Source organism: Lates calcarifer, linkage group LG20 (genome assembly GCF_001640805.2).
Source record: "Lates calcarifer isolate ASB-BC8 linkage group LG20, TLL_Latcal_v3, whole genome shotgun sequence".
NCBI classification, from domain to species: domain Eukaryota; kingdom Metazoa; phylum Chordata; class Actinopteri; family Centropomidae; genus Lates; species Lates calcarifer.
Window position 1 is genome coordinate 22,221,303 of NC_066852.1, and position 17,492 is coordinate 22,238,794.

Below are 17,492 nucleotides of genomic sequence, written 5' to 3' on the forward strand. Positions count from 1 at the left end.
TTTTCAGAAAGACTCTTCTGTATATGTGCATTGATCAAAAACCCTGCAAATACTCTATATCGTGATGTCCGCATTGTTGAAGAAAAATAGTGCTGGGGGTCTAGTGATTAAAAGACATCATATAACTGGTTTAATTGTGGCATAACCCTCACTTTCTCCATATTTCCTGTGCCTCTCCACATTGCCAACAATTCAATGAAGACAAAAGTGCCAAAAGAAAAGATACTGAGCAGGCCTGATGCTCTTATAACAGTGACTTTTTTGTTCAAAGTTAGTTGGTGTCTAGGATTTGAAATGGAAGTGATTAGCCTACCTCAGGCCAGTGCTTTCTGCTGGATGGTTGAGGGAAAGCTGATTGACTTGGCACCTAGTTTGTAGCTTTCAAGGATATTCTGTGCTGTGATGATGACCACAGGGGCTGGGATAAGAAGGCCTTTGTTGGAGTACAGCAGCAAGTCAGTGTGCTGTCGTCAGAGGTTTGATTGGAAAAAAGGTCTCCTATTTTTAGTGTTAGAATAACAGCCGAGGCCTCATACCTGGCCCCTCTTACCTTAATGTCTCGTCTTTCACACACTTTAATATTAGACGAGAGGGAATCAGTGCGGCCTCCAGATTCTGTCTCCCCCAAAATGTCATTTTTGCCTACCTTCAGCAAAGTTGGATTACTTGACGTGCTGATGAATGTTAGGTTCATCAATGTAAATGGTTCCAAAGGTGGTTGTTTAAATGCATGCATTTCTTCATAGTTCAGGATGTGCTCCATACTTGTGGTTAGTATTTTGTCCAAACATACCAATTCATTTAGAGGAAGGAAATCTAATCATATATCCTTAAATTGATATTTATATTTGAAATGGAAACCAAACCGAATTATACACAGTGTTTCCCCCAGAGCTGCAGCATTGTGGTCTGGGGTATTTCTGGATTGTGGAGCTGCATTCACGCTTGTTCCAAGTCCAGTTTCAGTGACTGTATTCAGGCACTAGTTTCAGGTGGTGGATAATTATACTGTATATTACAAGTGTTATAGTTGGATGGGGTCTGTTTTTGGCAAGCAGAATGACTAGATAATTGTATTTCCATGTTTTTAGCTGTGGGGTCGAGTTTCTAGTAAACAGTTTTTTCCTTAAGCTTATGCTCCAAATTTGTTTTTGTTCTGCTGACACCTAAAGGAAACCCCCCCTTGATGTAGATACAGTGTTTAGCCTGTTGACCTTTAATTAGCCATCCTGTGGCTGTGGAGCAACCTGCATGCCAGAGCCGGGCAGCTCAGGAGGAGGTCTATTGATGAGTAGTGGATACTGAGGAACAAGCCGCACTCACTGCTGAACATCAGATACAAACATAAATAAAACATTCATGTTGCTCCTTTAATGAAGTCTCACCCACCGGGTGTGATGATGAAAAATTAATGTAGCTGCTGAAGAAGTTGCTAACCAGCGGGAATGATTAGCAATTCTTTAAAAGCCGGTGTTGGCGGACTGTTTGTTAGAGTGGAAGATGTAGAGAAACCCAGAAAACAAGTAGAGAAACATTCCAGCATGGCAACATGTGTTTGTCATGTGCGGGTATGCAGGTTGAGAGAGATTTAAGATGCTGTGGGGAGTCTCAACAGATCTTTTGAAAACATTAACTCAGAAATACAGATTCCATTATGTGGACACTGTAATGCAAACATGTTAATTTTAGACAACTTGCAAGTAAATATAGATCGAAAACTACCAAAGACAATAAGATCAGTAGTGTCTATATAACTATTACCAAAGTCCAGCAAATTCTGTTTTCACAGTCAATATCTGTCAATCTACCTCTTCTAAGTATGTTAACCTGGTCCATGACCAGGCCACAATAATAGCCTGAATTACAGTTCACTTTCTTCATTCAAACTGACATGTTCATGTTAACTGATGCAGCTACAGTCATTTTTATGGCTGTAGGTTGGTAGCTTGCTTTGGTGGCTAGCTTCGTTGGAGGATGACTTCCACATTCTTCATCCTGCCTACAGACTTATTTCAATCATCTGGAACCAAGACATGTGTGTATGCCTCTCCAAATTAAGCCAAATTGTGTTTTCACTAAAGAAAGTTTGTCTGGACAGGTAGTGTAATCATCTGCTTAAACACAACATCATTTGCACCACTTCAGCCACCGTTGGAGCCAGACAAACACAAGATAGGTGCAAAAGAATTGACCACTGCCCTGCAGTAAGTTTGCATTTCTAGTAGTCTTAAGCTGAGTGAGTTCACCTCTGTGTTGATCATGGAGGGCTGTGCGCCTGGTCCTGACCTGGAACTGTTACTCATACTCTGCTGCATGAAAAGGGAGGATCACTGATGCATGAAGAGGTTCCTTTGAGGAGATTTGCAGCGCTTCCTTATCTCTCTATGTGTAAGAATAAAGCCTGAGCCCTTCATTGCCACTCCCTGTCACCCAGGGAACAGGCTACTGGGAGATTTGTGCCAGATGCTGCTTCTGAAACTAAAGCCACATCAGTAGGAAGAGGAGCACTCATCTCCACTGTAGGGCTGTATGCTTTCACTGTGTGAGTGTGTGTGCTCTTTGATGTCAGGCAGTACACTGTGTCCCCCAGGTGTTCGACACCACACCAGGGTTGTGTATTGAGAAATCCTCCTCCCTGTCATCCACACTTACATGCTAGCTTTTTACACCCTCCATCCCCTGAGGGACCCTCAGTGTCCACTCACAACTTTTATTCAGGGAGTCCTCATATTGTGAAAAACTCTGAAAACCGCTGATCTGTTCGTACAGTTCCTCCTAAGTAGCTTAGAAAAAAAGCAAATTTTCTTTTCCAAAATGTATATGTGGAATAAGATGTATGAAATTACACATGCAGAATATTTCTACTGTTTTCTACTCATCTCCCCAAAAATCATGTCCCCTGAACATGAGGGTTTACAGAACATTTCTAAATCTATGTTTTCACGTTCTCAGAAGCATTCAGTCTCATTTCATGGTTCACTGGGCATGCAAAGGATTAGGGTGAGTAAATTAGGCTGGTTTGTGGTGTCAGAGGTGATTTGGACTCTTATCAGTGGCAGAGCCATAGATCTACTGGAGGCCTAAGCTGACAGCCTTAATCGAATGGGGAAGCCAGTAATGGTGACCACTTCAGTTAGCGTCTGAGGGTATTGTCTGTGTGTTAGGCACATAATGAGCTACTGTATGCAGAGGCTGTCCTGGAAGTAACCCCCTCATTGCATCTGTTGTTTGCCTGATTTGTATTGTGAAAGTATTGTGTGAGTCTGTCTGTATTTGCCTTGAATGAAAGGGGGAAAAACTTATTTGTCAGCTCTCTTTGTTCTCTTAATTCTGTCTGTATCTCCTCTAACATGCTTAGCCTTCTCTATAATGTTTTAGAAGAGTTAAAAGTGCTACATAACAGACCAGAACAGACCAGGGAGATTGTTTTACAGCTCAGAAAGGTAGAGGTACTGCTCTTTCTGTACAAGCAGAGTCAACAGGAACATTCTCTGTGCCTCTCTGTGGACTGTGGTCTCTGGCCACTGGTATTTATGGGAAATGTGGTCTTAATTTGGAGGAAGGTTGTGTTACATTTGTCTTTGTTCATGCTCCTTTCCTCTCCTCCTGCACTACCACTTGTCTCCTACCTGTCATTGGGAGGATGTAAGGAAAGTTAAGCTGTTAAGAGTATTTCTACAAAATTTCTTGACAATCTGTCCAGTTGTTTTTGAGAAATTTCAGTGTGGACCAAAGTGACTGACTGGCCAGATACTGCACAGATCTGGCCAGACTTTCACATTCAGTGTCATTAATATAATGGCAGTGATTTTGTCATTTAATTGTAGTTATGCTGTTATTTTAACAATAATGACTGAATAATAAATAATGTCACAGCAGTGTTTTGTAGCTGTACCTCTGGTGGAGAAGTAATCTGCCATTTGAATTCTAGTTGTGTTGTGTTGAGCTGGGAAAGTCTCTCCCTCTCCCCTTCTGTTGTTCATCCCTCTGCCAATCATGCGGGGTCTTGTCCAGTCACCGGCCTGATCCTGTCAACACATTCAAATATTCTGGGGTGGTGTGTTTTTTTTCTGAATGAATTAGCTCTGTATCATCCAGACACAGACAGCAGACAGCCACAAATGTATGCATACACACACACACCCACAGGCAGCAGTTTTGGTTGTCAGGGTCCATAGATCATGGGTCATGTGTGTTTGTGCTTTAGTCCATGCAGCATAAAGTCACAACAGGAACAGATAAGACCAGTCCCAGGTTGGCTTTGGAAGCCAAATCCTCAGCAGCCCCCCAGTGCTAATCGGATTAGCTGAAAAGTTAGCAGCACGGCCCCAGAGAAGACACAACATTTTTTGCAGTGACTTCTGTGACATATTTTGCTCTCCAGTCTTCATAATCTGCTTCTTGTCTCAAAGCCGTCTCACATCATCTTTGTCACAGTAAACAACAACTTTAGTACATGATGAACTGTTTTTAACCTCTGCTTTGGGGATGAAATAGCATCTTTTGGCTGACTGGTGGGGTGGGGTGTATGTATGTGTGCGAGGGGGGATCTGGTCCACCCAGGTGGGGGAACAATGGCTCGCCGGTTGTCTTAAAAGGAATGGTTGGCTGAGCATAGGCCCAGGCAAGGGAGGGAGGGACAGACAGAAAAAAAATGAGTTGTGAAAATGATTGGTGCGTGAGGGGGGGTGGTGGTGGGAGAGCAGCCGGCTGAATGGGGGCAGCAGGGTGGCAACTGGACTCTTAAAGCTCTTTTCATGCTTGGTCTGTTTCAACCAACGCTGAAAACACATATGAGGACACTGAGGTCTAGCTCTTGCTAATTGTTTTCCTTTATTTTTTGAAAGGCATTAAATAGTCAAAGACAAAAAATGGAATTTCCCAAAGGGTTTTTTGTTGTTGTTGTCATTGTGGTTGTTTTTTGCCACTCTTGCTCCTGGATATATTTTTCTACATAATACATCTACAGTGCACCTAAAATTTGGCTCATACAGATGACAGTAAACACAATACAACTGAAAAAAATCACACAAATACCTCTGAAGACAATAAAACACATTTTTCAGGTCTCTGTTTATCTTTTCCTGTTGTGGTTTGTATAGTCGTCTGTATTTTGTAGTGTTCAACAGTGGGAAGAAAACAAGTACACTTTCATAAGTACTGTAAATGCGTATTCCATCTATGCTGCATTGCACCTCTATAGCACCGTCAGACTCACAGTGGACAGTTAGAAGAAGGCTCAAAATGAATGCAACAGAAGCAGGGGTATCACCTTTTTTATTCAGTGCATTATATTCTGTGTACTCTATGTTCCCACAATGCTAGTTGGTCAGAGATTTGGGAATGTTACCCTTGCAGCAGGTTATGTAGTTCCAAGCAGAGATGAGGAGCGAGCTACAGAGGTCTGAAAACCTCACTTCTTTCTAAGTCTACATTCCCATTTTTAAGTTTCAAACATATAATCTTCAGGTCTAACCAAAGTTTACTCAAGTGACATCACCTTAGGAGGGTTCATGCAGATTCCTGCGGAGCCACAACTTAAAACAACAGACTCAGGTGGTTGTAGTTCTGAATCAAAAACCACTGGCCTTTTCTGAGAGGAGACAAATGTGAGAAATCAAATTGCAAGAGTAAGCAGAAGCATGGGAGGCTGCACTAAAATAGTTAATAACATCACATTAAAAATTAAATCCACACAGTGACACCTGATAGTGTAAGGGGAGGGGGGTATCCTTTACCATCTTGCATAACAAATCCAAACCAGATTAAACAGAGAAAATAGACTTTTTTGTGCCATCTTGTTTTCTTTTGTCACTGTGTGGAGCTGGCCCCTCTATAACAGCAGCCAAGTCCAACATGGCTAAGAAAGCTCTTGGCTCTCTGAATCGACAGCCCAGTGTCAAACTGGCTAGCCTTCCCATGCCTGCATTCTCCCGATGATGCCTAGGGAACTGATTTTCTAGCCAAGATGTGGTTTTGTGGTTACAGTCAGCCAGGCAGAAGGAGATGAAAATTATGCCATGTGGACAAGAAGCCTTTTCTTCTATGTTCTGCTAAACATGGCTGACTGGCTCCAGGTTGGCCTGGGAAGATGGTCAGTCATCCGCCAAACACAATGCAGTTTAGAATTAGATTAGGATTGAGAGTCAAAATTAAGGAAAGAAGAACTAATGTTGAGTTCAAGTCACAGTGAAATGCCATTTTTATTTTGAGTTTGCTACTGTTTTATGGCTTTGACTGGTTCGTGAATAATATAGGACCACGGTACAGCACCTGAAGAAAAGCACGGAGTTGATTTATGTGCATGTCTATGTATGTTTTTCAGCTCGGGCTAAAGTGACAGTGACTATGGATGAGAGCGTTGAGGTGTACCTGGGTGACTCGGCTCAGATCCCCTGCCAGTACAGCTTCACTGATGCCAACAATGAGCCCAGCTTTGTCATGATCCAGTGGTTTGTGGTGAGTACTGCTGGACCCGCTGTGAAAACCGACACTGTCTGTCTGGAGCTATTCAACTGCGCATGTATTGTGTCAGGTTGCCCCCTTTGAGTGAATAATTTGAATCATCAAGCCCAGCTCAGTTTTCTAGTTGAAGCACCAGGCTTCTTTTTTTGTATCACTGTCCACAGAAAGAAAGAACAAATAAGAGGATAAACGCTCATCACGAGAACTTACAAAGCTACACAGGATAAAAATAACACTAATAGACTCTCTTCTTTTAATATGTCAGTAATGATTTTCATGAATCATTACTTGCAAAGTTACACTCAATCTTGTAAAAAAAAAATTCAACTGCGCACACAAGGGATGTCTAAGTCATCTTTTTAAAGATTCATGGCTCTTGATAGCCAGTAGACAATTTCAGATCATGTGATACAAACTTAACATTTCAAAATTCATAATATTCATATCACCTAAAGTAAGTGTCCTCCTGCAGAGACGTGCCCGTAACAGCTCACGGATGCGGATCTTCTACGGCGATGGCAGTCAGCAGATCGTGGACAACAACACAGACTACACCGGTCGCATCCAAGTGACTTCAGATCAGCAGGGAACACGACTCACCATCCAGAAAGTCCAGCTCTCTGATGAGAGGGAATTCTTCTGCCAGGTTAATGGGCTGGCTGCCGGGACTGCCGAGGGAAAGACCCACCTCAGAGTGTTTGGTATGGAAGTCCACCAAAAAGAAAAAGAAAAAGAAAAAAAACTTCCTGAGTGGCAAACACACAGTTGTTTAAAGACATTGAGTCATATGGATGCCTTTAAGATTTCTCTTTGTTTGCGATTCAGCTCCTCCACAGGCTCCAGTGATCGAGGGTGTCTCTACTGGAATATCTGTCACCAATGAGATACCGTCTAAGGTGGGTCCACTTAGTCTTAGATGCTGGGATCAACCAATACAATCATCTTCAGGATTACCAGGTCAAATGTAAAAGCTGTTGTATACATCAAGAAGTTACTGAAATCTCTGTTTGTCACTATTTGTTTCCCATGCCCTGCACATTTGTTAATGAGACTCTCCATCCAGGTTGCATCTTGCGAGGTGCAGAACGGCTTCCCTAAACCCAACATCACCTGGTATAGAAACGGGATGCCACTGATCTCTACACCAGGATGTAGGTGTAAACAGTACATGGAACGCTGTGTCTGTCTTTTGGGGTCTGCCATGAAATAACCTGTCTACATTTCTATATTATTTTGTCTGTACTCCAGATGTAAATGTGTTGATCCTGGTGACCCGGGAGCCCAGTGCCTTCTTCTCTGTCCAGAGCACACTGGAGTACAAAGTGATTAAGGAGGACAAGGATGCTTATTTCTCCTGTGAGGTCAGCTTCTATGTCCCAGGAGCTGTCAGGACAGTCGAGTCCAGCGCCATCAACATCACCGTTCACTGTGAGTTAACACTGAGCCTTTTTATACTGCTGACGGCCTGGCTGATGGAGCGAAATATTTGTTGTTTGTATCACATAAGTTGCTGCAAATAGTTGTCCCAGAATGCAGGTAAATAATGCTCCAATCATTTCAAAGCTCTTCCATCTTTGGGAATTCCTACCTCAGTTTGTTTTCTTTGCTGTGAGGCCAAGTGGGTCACATAAAGTTACAGCTACCTCATGGGTTTTAGTTACAAATTGATTTTGCTTTCTGCTTGCTATTGAGGTTAGGGTTTAAGTGACATAGAAGCAAAATCCCCTTTACTTGGACAACTTGGTTCAAGACAAATCTGCCGTTTTGGAATTTCACCAATTTTACTCAAGAAGATCAATTTGGTAATCATGTATTAAGTCTTTGTAAGCACTGGAGCACCTTTCTAAAGTCAGAGGAAAATAGCTAGACCTGTAACACGAACTAATTGTCAGAGAATCCTAGACTTTCCTGATTGCATTTCTTTTTATAAAATCTGTCTCCTCTGAGCACCTCAGAGTTAAGGAAATGCAGTGCTAAATCACAAGAGTACCTCCTTAAACAATGTAATAGTCAGTAATGACATATAATTTTAAATTCCCGTCATCCCAAAGCATTTTAACAGCCACATTATTTCCTCTTTCCTCTGTCAGTCCATTGTTGTTTGAAACAGTTTTGTAGGGATACTGTGGCAAGCAGAGCCAAACACAGTCTGTGCTGTCAGCGCTGTGGAAATGGTCTTGTAAAGTGACTTTAGCAGTGTGCTGAATAAGCCAGCTTAATTTGATTTTGTGTGTGTGTGTGTGTGTGTGTGTGTGTGTGTGTCTAGACCCCACCACCATGGTGGAGCTGTGGAAGGAGTCGCCCCAGGGCTTGGTCAAAGAGGGGGATACTGTGGAGCTGCGTTGCCAGGGTGATGGCAACCCCCCGTCGCCCTTCATTTTCAGCCGAGAACAAGTAAGAATGGAAGGCCTCTTCTCACCCTAAAAGTCCCCAAGAGAGAATGGGTGACACACAGGAGACATGTAGGGAATGTTTTTGATATGCAGAGCTCACAGGGCCCCATGTAGACATGAGTGTGCAAGGTCTGTGAAGGCTCTGTCAGCTCTGACCCTGCAGATCCAGCTTGGGGTCTGAGACCGGAGGCCACACTGACATGGGTAGGACTCATTCCCATGTCAGACACACATCCATTGTATGTGCGGACAATACAAAAACTCAGCTGACTGCCATTTCAACTTTTCCTAACTAGGCAGTCAATGACATTTGGTTTGTGGTTGTTGCAACCTTGTTTTATGATACAACATTTAACTCACTCACGAAATGTATCACTGAGATCTGGAGACACAGTGACTCTGCTAAACAATGTTTTAACCAGACAAAATGTCTCTCAAGACTGTAAGTCTGTAAGACTCATTGCACACCACAAAATGCAATTGTTGTATGAATGAAAGGGGAGATATAATTTTGCTGTCATAAGATCCTTACTGACCCCTTTTTTGCATCAAATTCAACTTTGGTGGAGTTTTACATGTTCAGCTGCTGCCGCTGCCCAACACACTGTCTTGACAGTGCGTTAGGGTTGTTAGGGTGTATAACTATAGCCAGTTTTGTGGCAATCCTCCTGGAACTGTCAAGATATTTCACTCTGGAACCAAGGGACACTGAAACGGATGGCCCAGTCAAATGTTGATATTCACACTATTGTTTGTTTATGCCCTTAAGATGTTGGAAATCTACTTTGTGGCCTAGTTTTGTCCAAACATACTCACTATAGTTGTACAAACTTTGCAACTCACAATAACTGGATTTAGATATTAGGATTAAATATTTTGGATTTGTTTTAATTCTGTCTGGGAGTCTGACCACTTGCGGTTCTTGCCCTAATGGATTCTGATGTAAATTGTGGCTGCCTTTGTAGCTGTGTTCCCAGATCTCAGCTGTGAAAATGGTCAGAAAATGTTGCCCTGATGGCTGATGCTGGGAATAGAAGGTTGAACTAGTTTCATATGTCATCATCTTTATATTTGAAAGGTTGAAAGTGATGAATTCATGCATCATTTGGGAAAACGATCATTTTAAACTGGCAGCAAAAACAGGATTTTCACCCTCCAAAGATTACATGATGCACGAGTGGGCGGCTTTGATTCGTCAGTTGTTTTCCACCCACAAATTCTCTTTCCACAAAATAAAACTGAAAGGAACTCAGTCACCTTTTCAATGTAATGCTAAAGTCTGCAGCTGCCCCCCAATGGACTAAGCTGTGTGACAAATCAGTTAATTTCTCTTTCTCTTGGAAATACAGTATGGCTTAAAACATACCTCACTTTCTTAGTTACTTTTCATCACTTTGACATGATCACAGTATGGAATCAGGTTACAATCAGAGTATTTGTTGCAGGAGCTGGATGTTGACCTGGAGAGCAGCAGTGATGTGTTGGTCCTGTCACCAGTGTCAAGGAAAGACAGTGGCATCTACCAGTGTCGCCCCCTGGACACTGACACACACACAGATGTCAAGGGAGAAATGCAGCTCACTGTGCACTGTAAGGAACAATCACACAAACAGAAAAACATATAAAATACATGTACGTATAACATAGCATCTATTTGAATCAGGTTTAGAGCCTTAGCCTCTAGTCTTCATTTCAAAGCTGTTTTGAAAACATGTCCAGCTCCACACTTGCACTGACATGAGATTAATATTGCTCATCTCATCTCAGTCTCAGAAAAACAGCAACTAGCAACTAAACTGCTATGATTTGTGGGTGTTTGTTGTCTTCAGATTTGGACCCAGCTGTGGTGGTGCCTAAAGACTCAGAGGTCATGCTCAAAGGAGAGGATCTGACTGCAACCTGCAACGCTCTGTCCTCACTGAAAACATCCACTGTCTGGTACAAGGTATGTACACATTAGACTTCAGCGATTAGAGTAGATTAGCTTTAAAACCTCGCAAGGGGCAAGCATTAAAAGAATACAAGAAGAACTGTTAACATTAATTTTCATACCAACACATTTCACTGTAGTTCCCTTTTTTGATATAGAGTACTGTACAAAATACTTGTCTGTAATTCACAATTGAATTGAAACTCTAATATGAATTCAGTTACCGATGCACTGACATGTAAAATGTATGTAGAGTAGGAACTGTATCATCCTCAGCTGCAGAATGTACAAACTTAAACAGGTCTACAGCTGTGCTAGCAGCTCTTTGACTTACATAGCACTTCTTTAAGCTAAATGCTAACGTTAGCATACAAACTAATGTGCACTGTGACCATTCTAGTGCACTCATGTTTAGCAGCTGTTATATTTGCCATGTTCACCATCTTAGTTATGTATGTTAGCATGCTAACATTTGATAATTTGCAGTAAATGCAAGGTACAGCTGTGGATGATAACAACAGCATTAGCTTTGCAGATAACATAAAGTATTGGACAAATTTAAATATTAACTTGATGAAAAATCAGGGAATAAGAGTTATTATGATTCATCCTCTGGTGACTATGAATGTCTGTTCTTAATTTCATCAAAGTGGTGGACTGGCTAAGATTCCCATCCATAAGGCCACACCACTGAGTCATACAGATCCACAGACCTCAATCACCAACAGCAACTGTTTTCATTCACTGATTGTACGTATGTGTGTTTATGTACGTTTGTGTAGAATGGCAAACAGGTGGGCAAGGGGAACACTTTGCACCTGCAGGATGCCACCTATGAAACAAAAGGAGAGTACATATGTGAGGTGACCGTTCCTTCCCTGCCTGCCCTGCACACCAGCGGCTCTGTTCACATCATCGTCCAAGGTCAGTCAAGTCAGGCTGATTTCTCTATTCTGTAGATATTTCACATGCCGACTTTGAATTTCAGCACCCAGTTGTATTTCTACTTTAATTTCCTCTAGTTTGTGATTTCTGATTGTCAGATATGTGGACATGTCTAGTGCCTCTTTTACTGTTGGACTTTATTTTGAAGAGGGCAGTGTGTGGCCTTCTTCTTCTTTTTCTTACATTGAAAATCTACCAGGATAGAGTTGTTTTGTGCCATTTCAAGCTGCTGGAGGGCTTTTGATATGAAATATCTGTGCAGGAAGCATTGAGTTTCACTGACCGTAGCTCAACATCAAATGAAGAAAACACGATGATCTATATGATGAACTATACTTCTAAACAAAATTTGAGTAGCACACTGAATAATGCGTGTGTGTGTGTGTGTGTGTGTCTAGGTGCTCCCCAGCTGGTGGGAGCGGATCAGGAGGTGCATCTGGAGGAGGCAACAGGCAGGATGGTGAACCTGAGCTGTGAGGCTGAGGGCTATCCACTGCCCACCATCTCCTGGAGCATCATCGGCAGCCAGGTATCTGATAGAAATCACAGGACTAACTTAGCTCTCAGTGCTAATACTACCAGCAAATGCTTTTCACTGACAATGATTGTATTGGGTTCAGTACTATACTGTATATGTGGAGCTAAACAAACATACACAGACCCAGTTAGTGGTAGATCTGTCACTGACTCTGGTGGAGACAGTTCACTGTCAGCTCTGTGTAGGCAGTCACTCAAGCTTCCTCAGCAGTCCCTGGTCTTTTTTTCCCTATATGTTATGTTTTTGGGTTATTTGTCTGTCTCTTTGTCTCATTCTCATGAACGTGACATATCAGGAGCATCTTGAGAGAATTCCTTCAAACTTGGTACAAACATTCACTTGGACTCAAAGGTGATCTAATTAGATTTTGGTGCTCTAAGGTCAAGGTCAATGTGACCGCACAAAACGCGTTATTGGCCATAACTCAAGAACTCACACATTCTAATTAACTGCAACTGGACTGGTTTGCAGAGACATAAAACCACAAGGTGGTAATTCTAGTTTCTTTTTTTTTCCATGTTTCACCATCTGTTAAAACTGTACTGAATTCTGTTTTATAAGTTATTAGATCATAACCTTATTTTTACTATTTTCAACAGATGACTGTGGATAGTTTTTTTTTTGGCAAAAGCATTTGAAAAGTAAATACCTTACAGAAATGATTGTAGTGCTATTTTGCAGCTTAACAAGTGAGGTGCCTCCTCAACCAATCAAGAGATCATGGTATTTACAGTTTTGCTAGTTGAGACCTGCAGTGTTGTGGGAGTATGCTTTGTCCCATGAGCTTCATTTTGCCAGCAGCAGGTAGACATGTGCATGTTAATCCTTATCAACAAGGTGTGTTTGTGTGTGTCTCCGCAGGACTGGCATGAGGTGGTGAGCAAGGCAAACGAGCACATAATTCACAGTGTGGTGTCAGTCAAAGTCACCTCGGACATCAGCGCTCAGTGCAATGCTTCCAGCGACATGGGCACTGAAGTAAAGACTTTCAGCATCAAAGCCAGTAAGACCTTTGTCTCACTTTCACTGTATGAGTGAACCATGATATGTATTAATGGAGATAGAGAGGGAACCACTTCAAGTTTTGAAATGATCATGAATCCTTTTTTTTTTTTAATATCCTGAAATGTGTTCTTGCATAGTTGGCCTCATCATCAATCAAATATTTGCATTTAAACCATGCTAGTTTAGAAAATTATTCCATTATGTGTTGTTTTTTTCCTCTTTTACCCCATTTTATACCCATCTTTATTCAGACTTGACAGGACCATTTCAGAGAGAACTACAATGCTCATATGATATTTGGCAGCTGGAGCACAGGTTGATAACAGTGTTGAGCTGGAAAATAATCCTGAAAGAAAAACGAATATTCTCAGTTCTCTAATGACTGTTGTAAGCGCAAGGGATGCTCACCCCCGCTTCTCACAGTGAATCCCCTGATAACATTTCTCATGAATTTCATCATTTATTAGGTAGAGAATTTCACCGCCTATTTTATAATCTCTGACATGATGCAATTTTATGCTGGTCTTATGACTGACTAAGCACCCAAGCCACTATTCCGTAAAAGTCAAGAAGGCGATCGTACCATGTCGAAGCTCGTAACACTTCCAACATGGCACTGAATCAAATGCCTTCAAATTAACATAATGGCTGCAGCAGCACAAGGTTACATACACAGAAAGAGATTAAATGTTTGTCTGATTTGCCTCCTTAAGGGCATGGTCACCAATTAATCACTTAATTATGTACAAAGACATTAGTTTAATAAACCAGTAAACAATGTGAATGAACCAATTTTAAGTTGTTGATCAGAGTCTTGTGAATTTAACCCTACGCCCTAACCATAACCCAGATCAATCTATTAAAAATATTTTTATGCCTTATGTTGTGGGGAAAAAATACCCCTGTAACTATAGAGCGACTCTCCATATTTTTATGCCTCCTCACCATGACTGCCGTGGCTGGAGGCCTTATGTTTTCGGGTTGTCTGTGTGAACACCTGTCCCATTCTTGTGAACTTGATATCACAAGAAGGCTTTGAAGGAATCCCCTCAAATTTGTCACAAACATTCATTTGGAGAAAGTGAACTGATCAAAGTTAGACCAGTTTTGCTCATTTCACATAAGAGATTTTCTGTATTTATGTTTTTGTCTGTGCTGTTCCTACTGGTGTGGACAGGATTGTACAAATAAAATAAAAAAAAACAGATAAAAGGTCCGTGTTTCGATCTACCAGAGATCTTAGTCAGACACTGTCAAATCACTTTCACAAAGCTGACAAAGACACATTCATCACTCAGGTGATTGTGATCTGCATGATTGAGAGTGAATCCACTCACAGATTGGACCAATCAGAGCAGAGCTGGACAACCCTGTCTTGTACTTCATCAGAGCAAAAACAACTTGAAAATCAAGATCATCACTATAAAAAAAAAGAAAAATAGAAAACATTAATATATTTAGGAATGCAGGGAAGTTCAGCCTAGCAGTCTTTTTTGTCATAGACATGAATAGAGTTTCTAGCCAGTTCTAGTCATAATTTCCTTTTGGATATTTTATGTGATTGTGATTTATTAACCTCTGAGATGCTATAGTCCACAAGTTTCTGTGCAGTGTTGATCTTGATAGGCCCTTTTACACAGCCTGTTCAATGTGGGTGTATTTCACCTCACAAAGGTGGAATGGGGGACATTGTTGTCCCACCTGTAAGCCAGCAGCAGAGGAAGTCGCAGAGCCAAATCGATTTCTGTGTAAAAGGTAGAGCCAGCACGGTGGAACAGACACCGTCTGACACCGAGGCTGCTGTGTGACACGTCACGCCACTGCTTCTGTGATGTTGGAATGCTGTATAAAAATCACCCAGTGGGGAGGCATTATGCCTGCTGCCTGTGGTTCAGTTTAAACAAGTGAAGGTGGTGTAATGAGGGGTCTTCTTAACTCTTAATGTTGCGTGATCTCTTCGTAAAAAGGGAGTGTTTCAACTTTTTTCGCTTTCCTGCATTGGCATACTCCTACTCAATCATGCAGATCACGGTCACCTGAATGTGTTAAACGCTCCAGGTGCTCCTGATGGATGGTGAGTTGATGGCCCTGCCCACCCTAGTCTATTTAAGGGAGACTGGAGGCGAAGGCGAGTGTCAGAGAAAGCAGTCCTCTGACTACCTGTTTTCTTTGTTTCCCTTTGAGGCTGGAGGTCTGGCAGTCTTGTTTTCGTGGTTTTTGTTTGTTAGTTTAGTTTATTTCTGTTTTGGTTAGTTTAGGGGGAGAGTGCTGGGTCTGACAGCCCACTGTGTGGCTGGCCCAGTCTCTCTCCACTCTTTTGTTCATTTTGACCAACCTCCAGACTCTCATAGTTTCGGTTATGTTTCGAAATTGTCCTTTTTGTTTCATTGAACCTCAGCTATGGCATCCTCTCTATATACTGCTGGTCACAGGCCAGAGCCAAATGTTTTGTTGTGGCAGTAACTGATGTGTTTGTGTCTATATATCACCCACTCAGCTTTATGATAGTGATTTGACAAATCCTCACCAAAGTTTGTGGTAGATTGAAACACTGCTCAGCCTGTGTTCCCTCTGTGAGGGAACAGAAAAAACTTCTTCCCTCCTATTATTACTTTCCAGCTCCAGCACTGCCACTGCTCCCTCTGTGGACCAGGTGCTAAATATCACAAGAGCATTGTCATTTCATGAATAAAGACACAATGGCCATCATGTAAAAGTTACCTGTGTAATCAAAAGCTGTTAAACAGAGTCAGAAATATTACACCCTTTGTATGAAAAGGGATGCAAAGCGTTAAAAACCTTCTGTTGCACATACACTTTGCTCTGTTTCCTTCTCACCTCCAAAGGAATTTGGGAATGTGTGCAATTACTGAAGCAACTGGGATCAAATGAAATATGAGACGTGTGTGTGCATGTATATATGTATATAGGGGTAATGTTAGTAGACATGGACAGCTGCCCTCTCTAAGTGTTGTTCTACTTGTTTACAGTTCCCAGAGTCACCACAACTGCTCCCTTCTCTCCTGGTAAGATTGTTGCCCTAACGTCTCTTCTTGTCAAAAACGCCTCTTCTCAGTTTTCACACTTTAGACTAAGTTCTGTCTGTGACAATGAAGGGTTAGAGGACGACATACATTATTTATGATTTTCATGCGGAGACTCTAACAGGACTGTCTTTGGTTTGCTGGCAGATCTTTGGGTTGGCCTGTGGGCATATTAAATATGCTGTTTGATATAGAGTGAAAAATCATAACACCAGCAAAATCAAGCACGCCCACATGTATTACGATACTTAGGCCAAATGCTCTGCAGTGGTTTAAAAAAAAAAACATCATTTGAGTATGCCACTTTTTTTTTTTTTTTTTTTTTTTTTTTTTTCAAACAAACAAAACTAAGTTACAAAACACTAAAAACAAACAGCGTCTCACTTTTTTACTGACTGTTCCAGACAGTCGAGTGTTTTATAGTAGGATTTTACATACCAGGAAAAATTGCAGTTAAGTATGGAGCAGGGCATTATTATGGGGCAATTTTCTGACGTTATCTAGCAGTCACTTCATACCATTAAAATCTTCACTAGCCTGTGGGGAATTCAGTGGGCACCCGTAAAAAAACAATAACCAAAAAAAAGAAACAATGTGAAGTACATCTAGAGTAAAATGTTGTTTTTATCAAGTAATAAATATTTGGTCGCCTCCTTATTATTCACTGAGGTTATTAGGGGCTGTTTTTATCTGAGAATCTCACTTTTAAATAAAGGGTTTCTACACACACTCGACAAAGTTGAGGATCTGCTTAAATAATGAATTCCATCACTGTTTTATGACGCTGAGAACCATAAAATGAATGGTGCTGTCTTAGTCTGTTTTCCAGTTTTTGTGGATTCAGCATAGTCAAAAGACTGGATGGTCTGGATAATTCAGTGCAGGAAACACAAATAAAATCCAGACAGCAGCATCACTTGTAGGTAAATGCATATGACTTTATGTAACTAATAAGATAAACTGGGGGCCAAGATCCCAGGCTTTGTGGGAGCAGCATCGTCTACCCTGCCAGAAATTTGAGAATAAAATAAAAGATGGTAAAAGCTCAAAGCAGGATTAAAGCTTGACTGGGTTTTTGTGTTTCCTCTGTGAGGTTTCACTCCAGTTGTACATTTAGTCCAGGCAGAGGAAGTCATGAGTTGTAGGTCTGGGCAGAAATGGAGGTTTACTTT

The 17,492-nt window shown here is 41.5% G+C and overlaps 1 protein-coding gene across 1 annotated transcript in view; it reads left to right on the top strand.

Moving 5' to 3' along the window:
• mcama (melanoma cell adhesion molecule a) overlaps nucleotides 1-17,492 on the top strand; it is a 59,259-nt gene that overhangs the window by 34,529 nt on the left and 7,238 nt on the right. Inside the window, exons 4-15 of the mRNA XM_018691937.2 lie at nucleotides 6,326-6,459; nucleotides 6,938-7,166; nucleotides 7,291-7,361; nucleotides 7,529-7,616; nucleotides 7,714-7,893; nucleotides 8,732-8,859; nucleotides 10,304-10,448; nucleotides 10,688-10,803; nucleotides 11,571-11,712; nucleotides 12,132-12,262; nucleotides 13,133-13,274; nucleotides 16,267-16,302. Of these exons, the coding sequence (XP_018547453.1) occupies nucleotides 6,326-6,459; nucleotides 6,938-7,166; nucleotides 7,291-7,361; nucleotides 7,529-7,616; nucleotides 7,714-7,893; nucleotides 8,732-8,859; nucleotides 10,304-10,448; nucleotides 10,688-10,803; nucleotides 11,571-11,712; nucleotides 12,132-12,262; nucleotides 13,133-13,274; nucleotides 16,267-16,302 (1,542 nt within the window). The remainder of the gene's footprint in view (nucleotides 1-6,325; nucleotides 6,460-6,937; nucleotides 7,167-7,290; nucleotides 7,362-7,528; nucleotides 7,617-7,713; nucleotides 7,894-8,731; nucleotides 8,860-10,303; nucleotides 10,449-10,687; nucleotides 10,804-11,570; nucleotides 11,713-12,131; nucleotides 12,263-13,132; nucleotides 13,275-16,266; nucleotides 16,303-17,492) is intronic.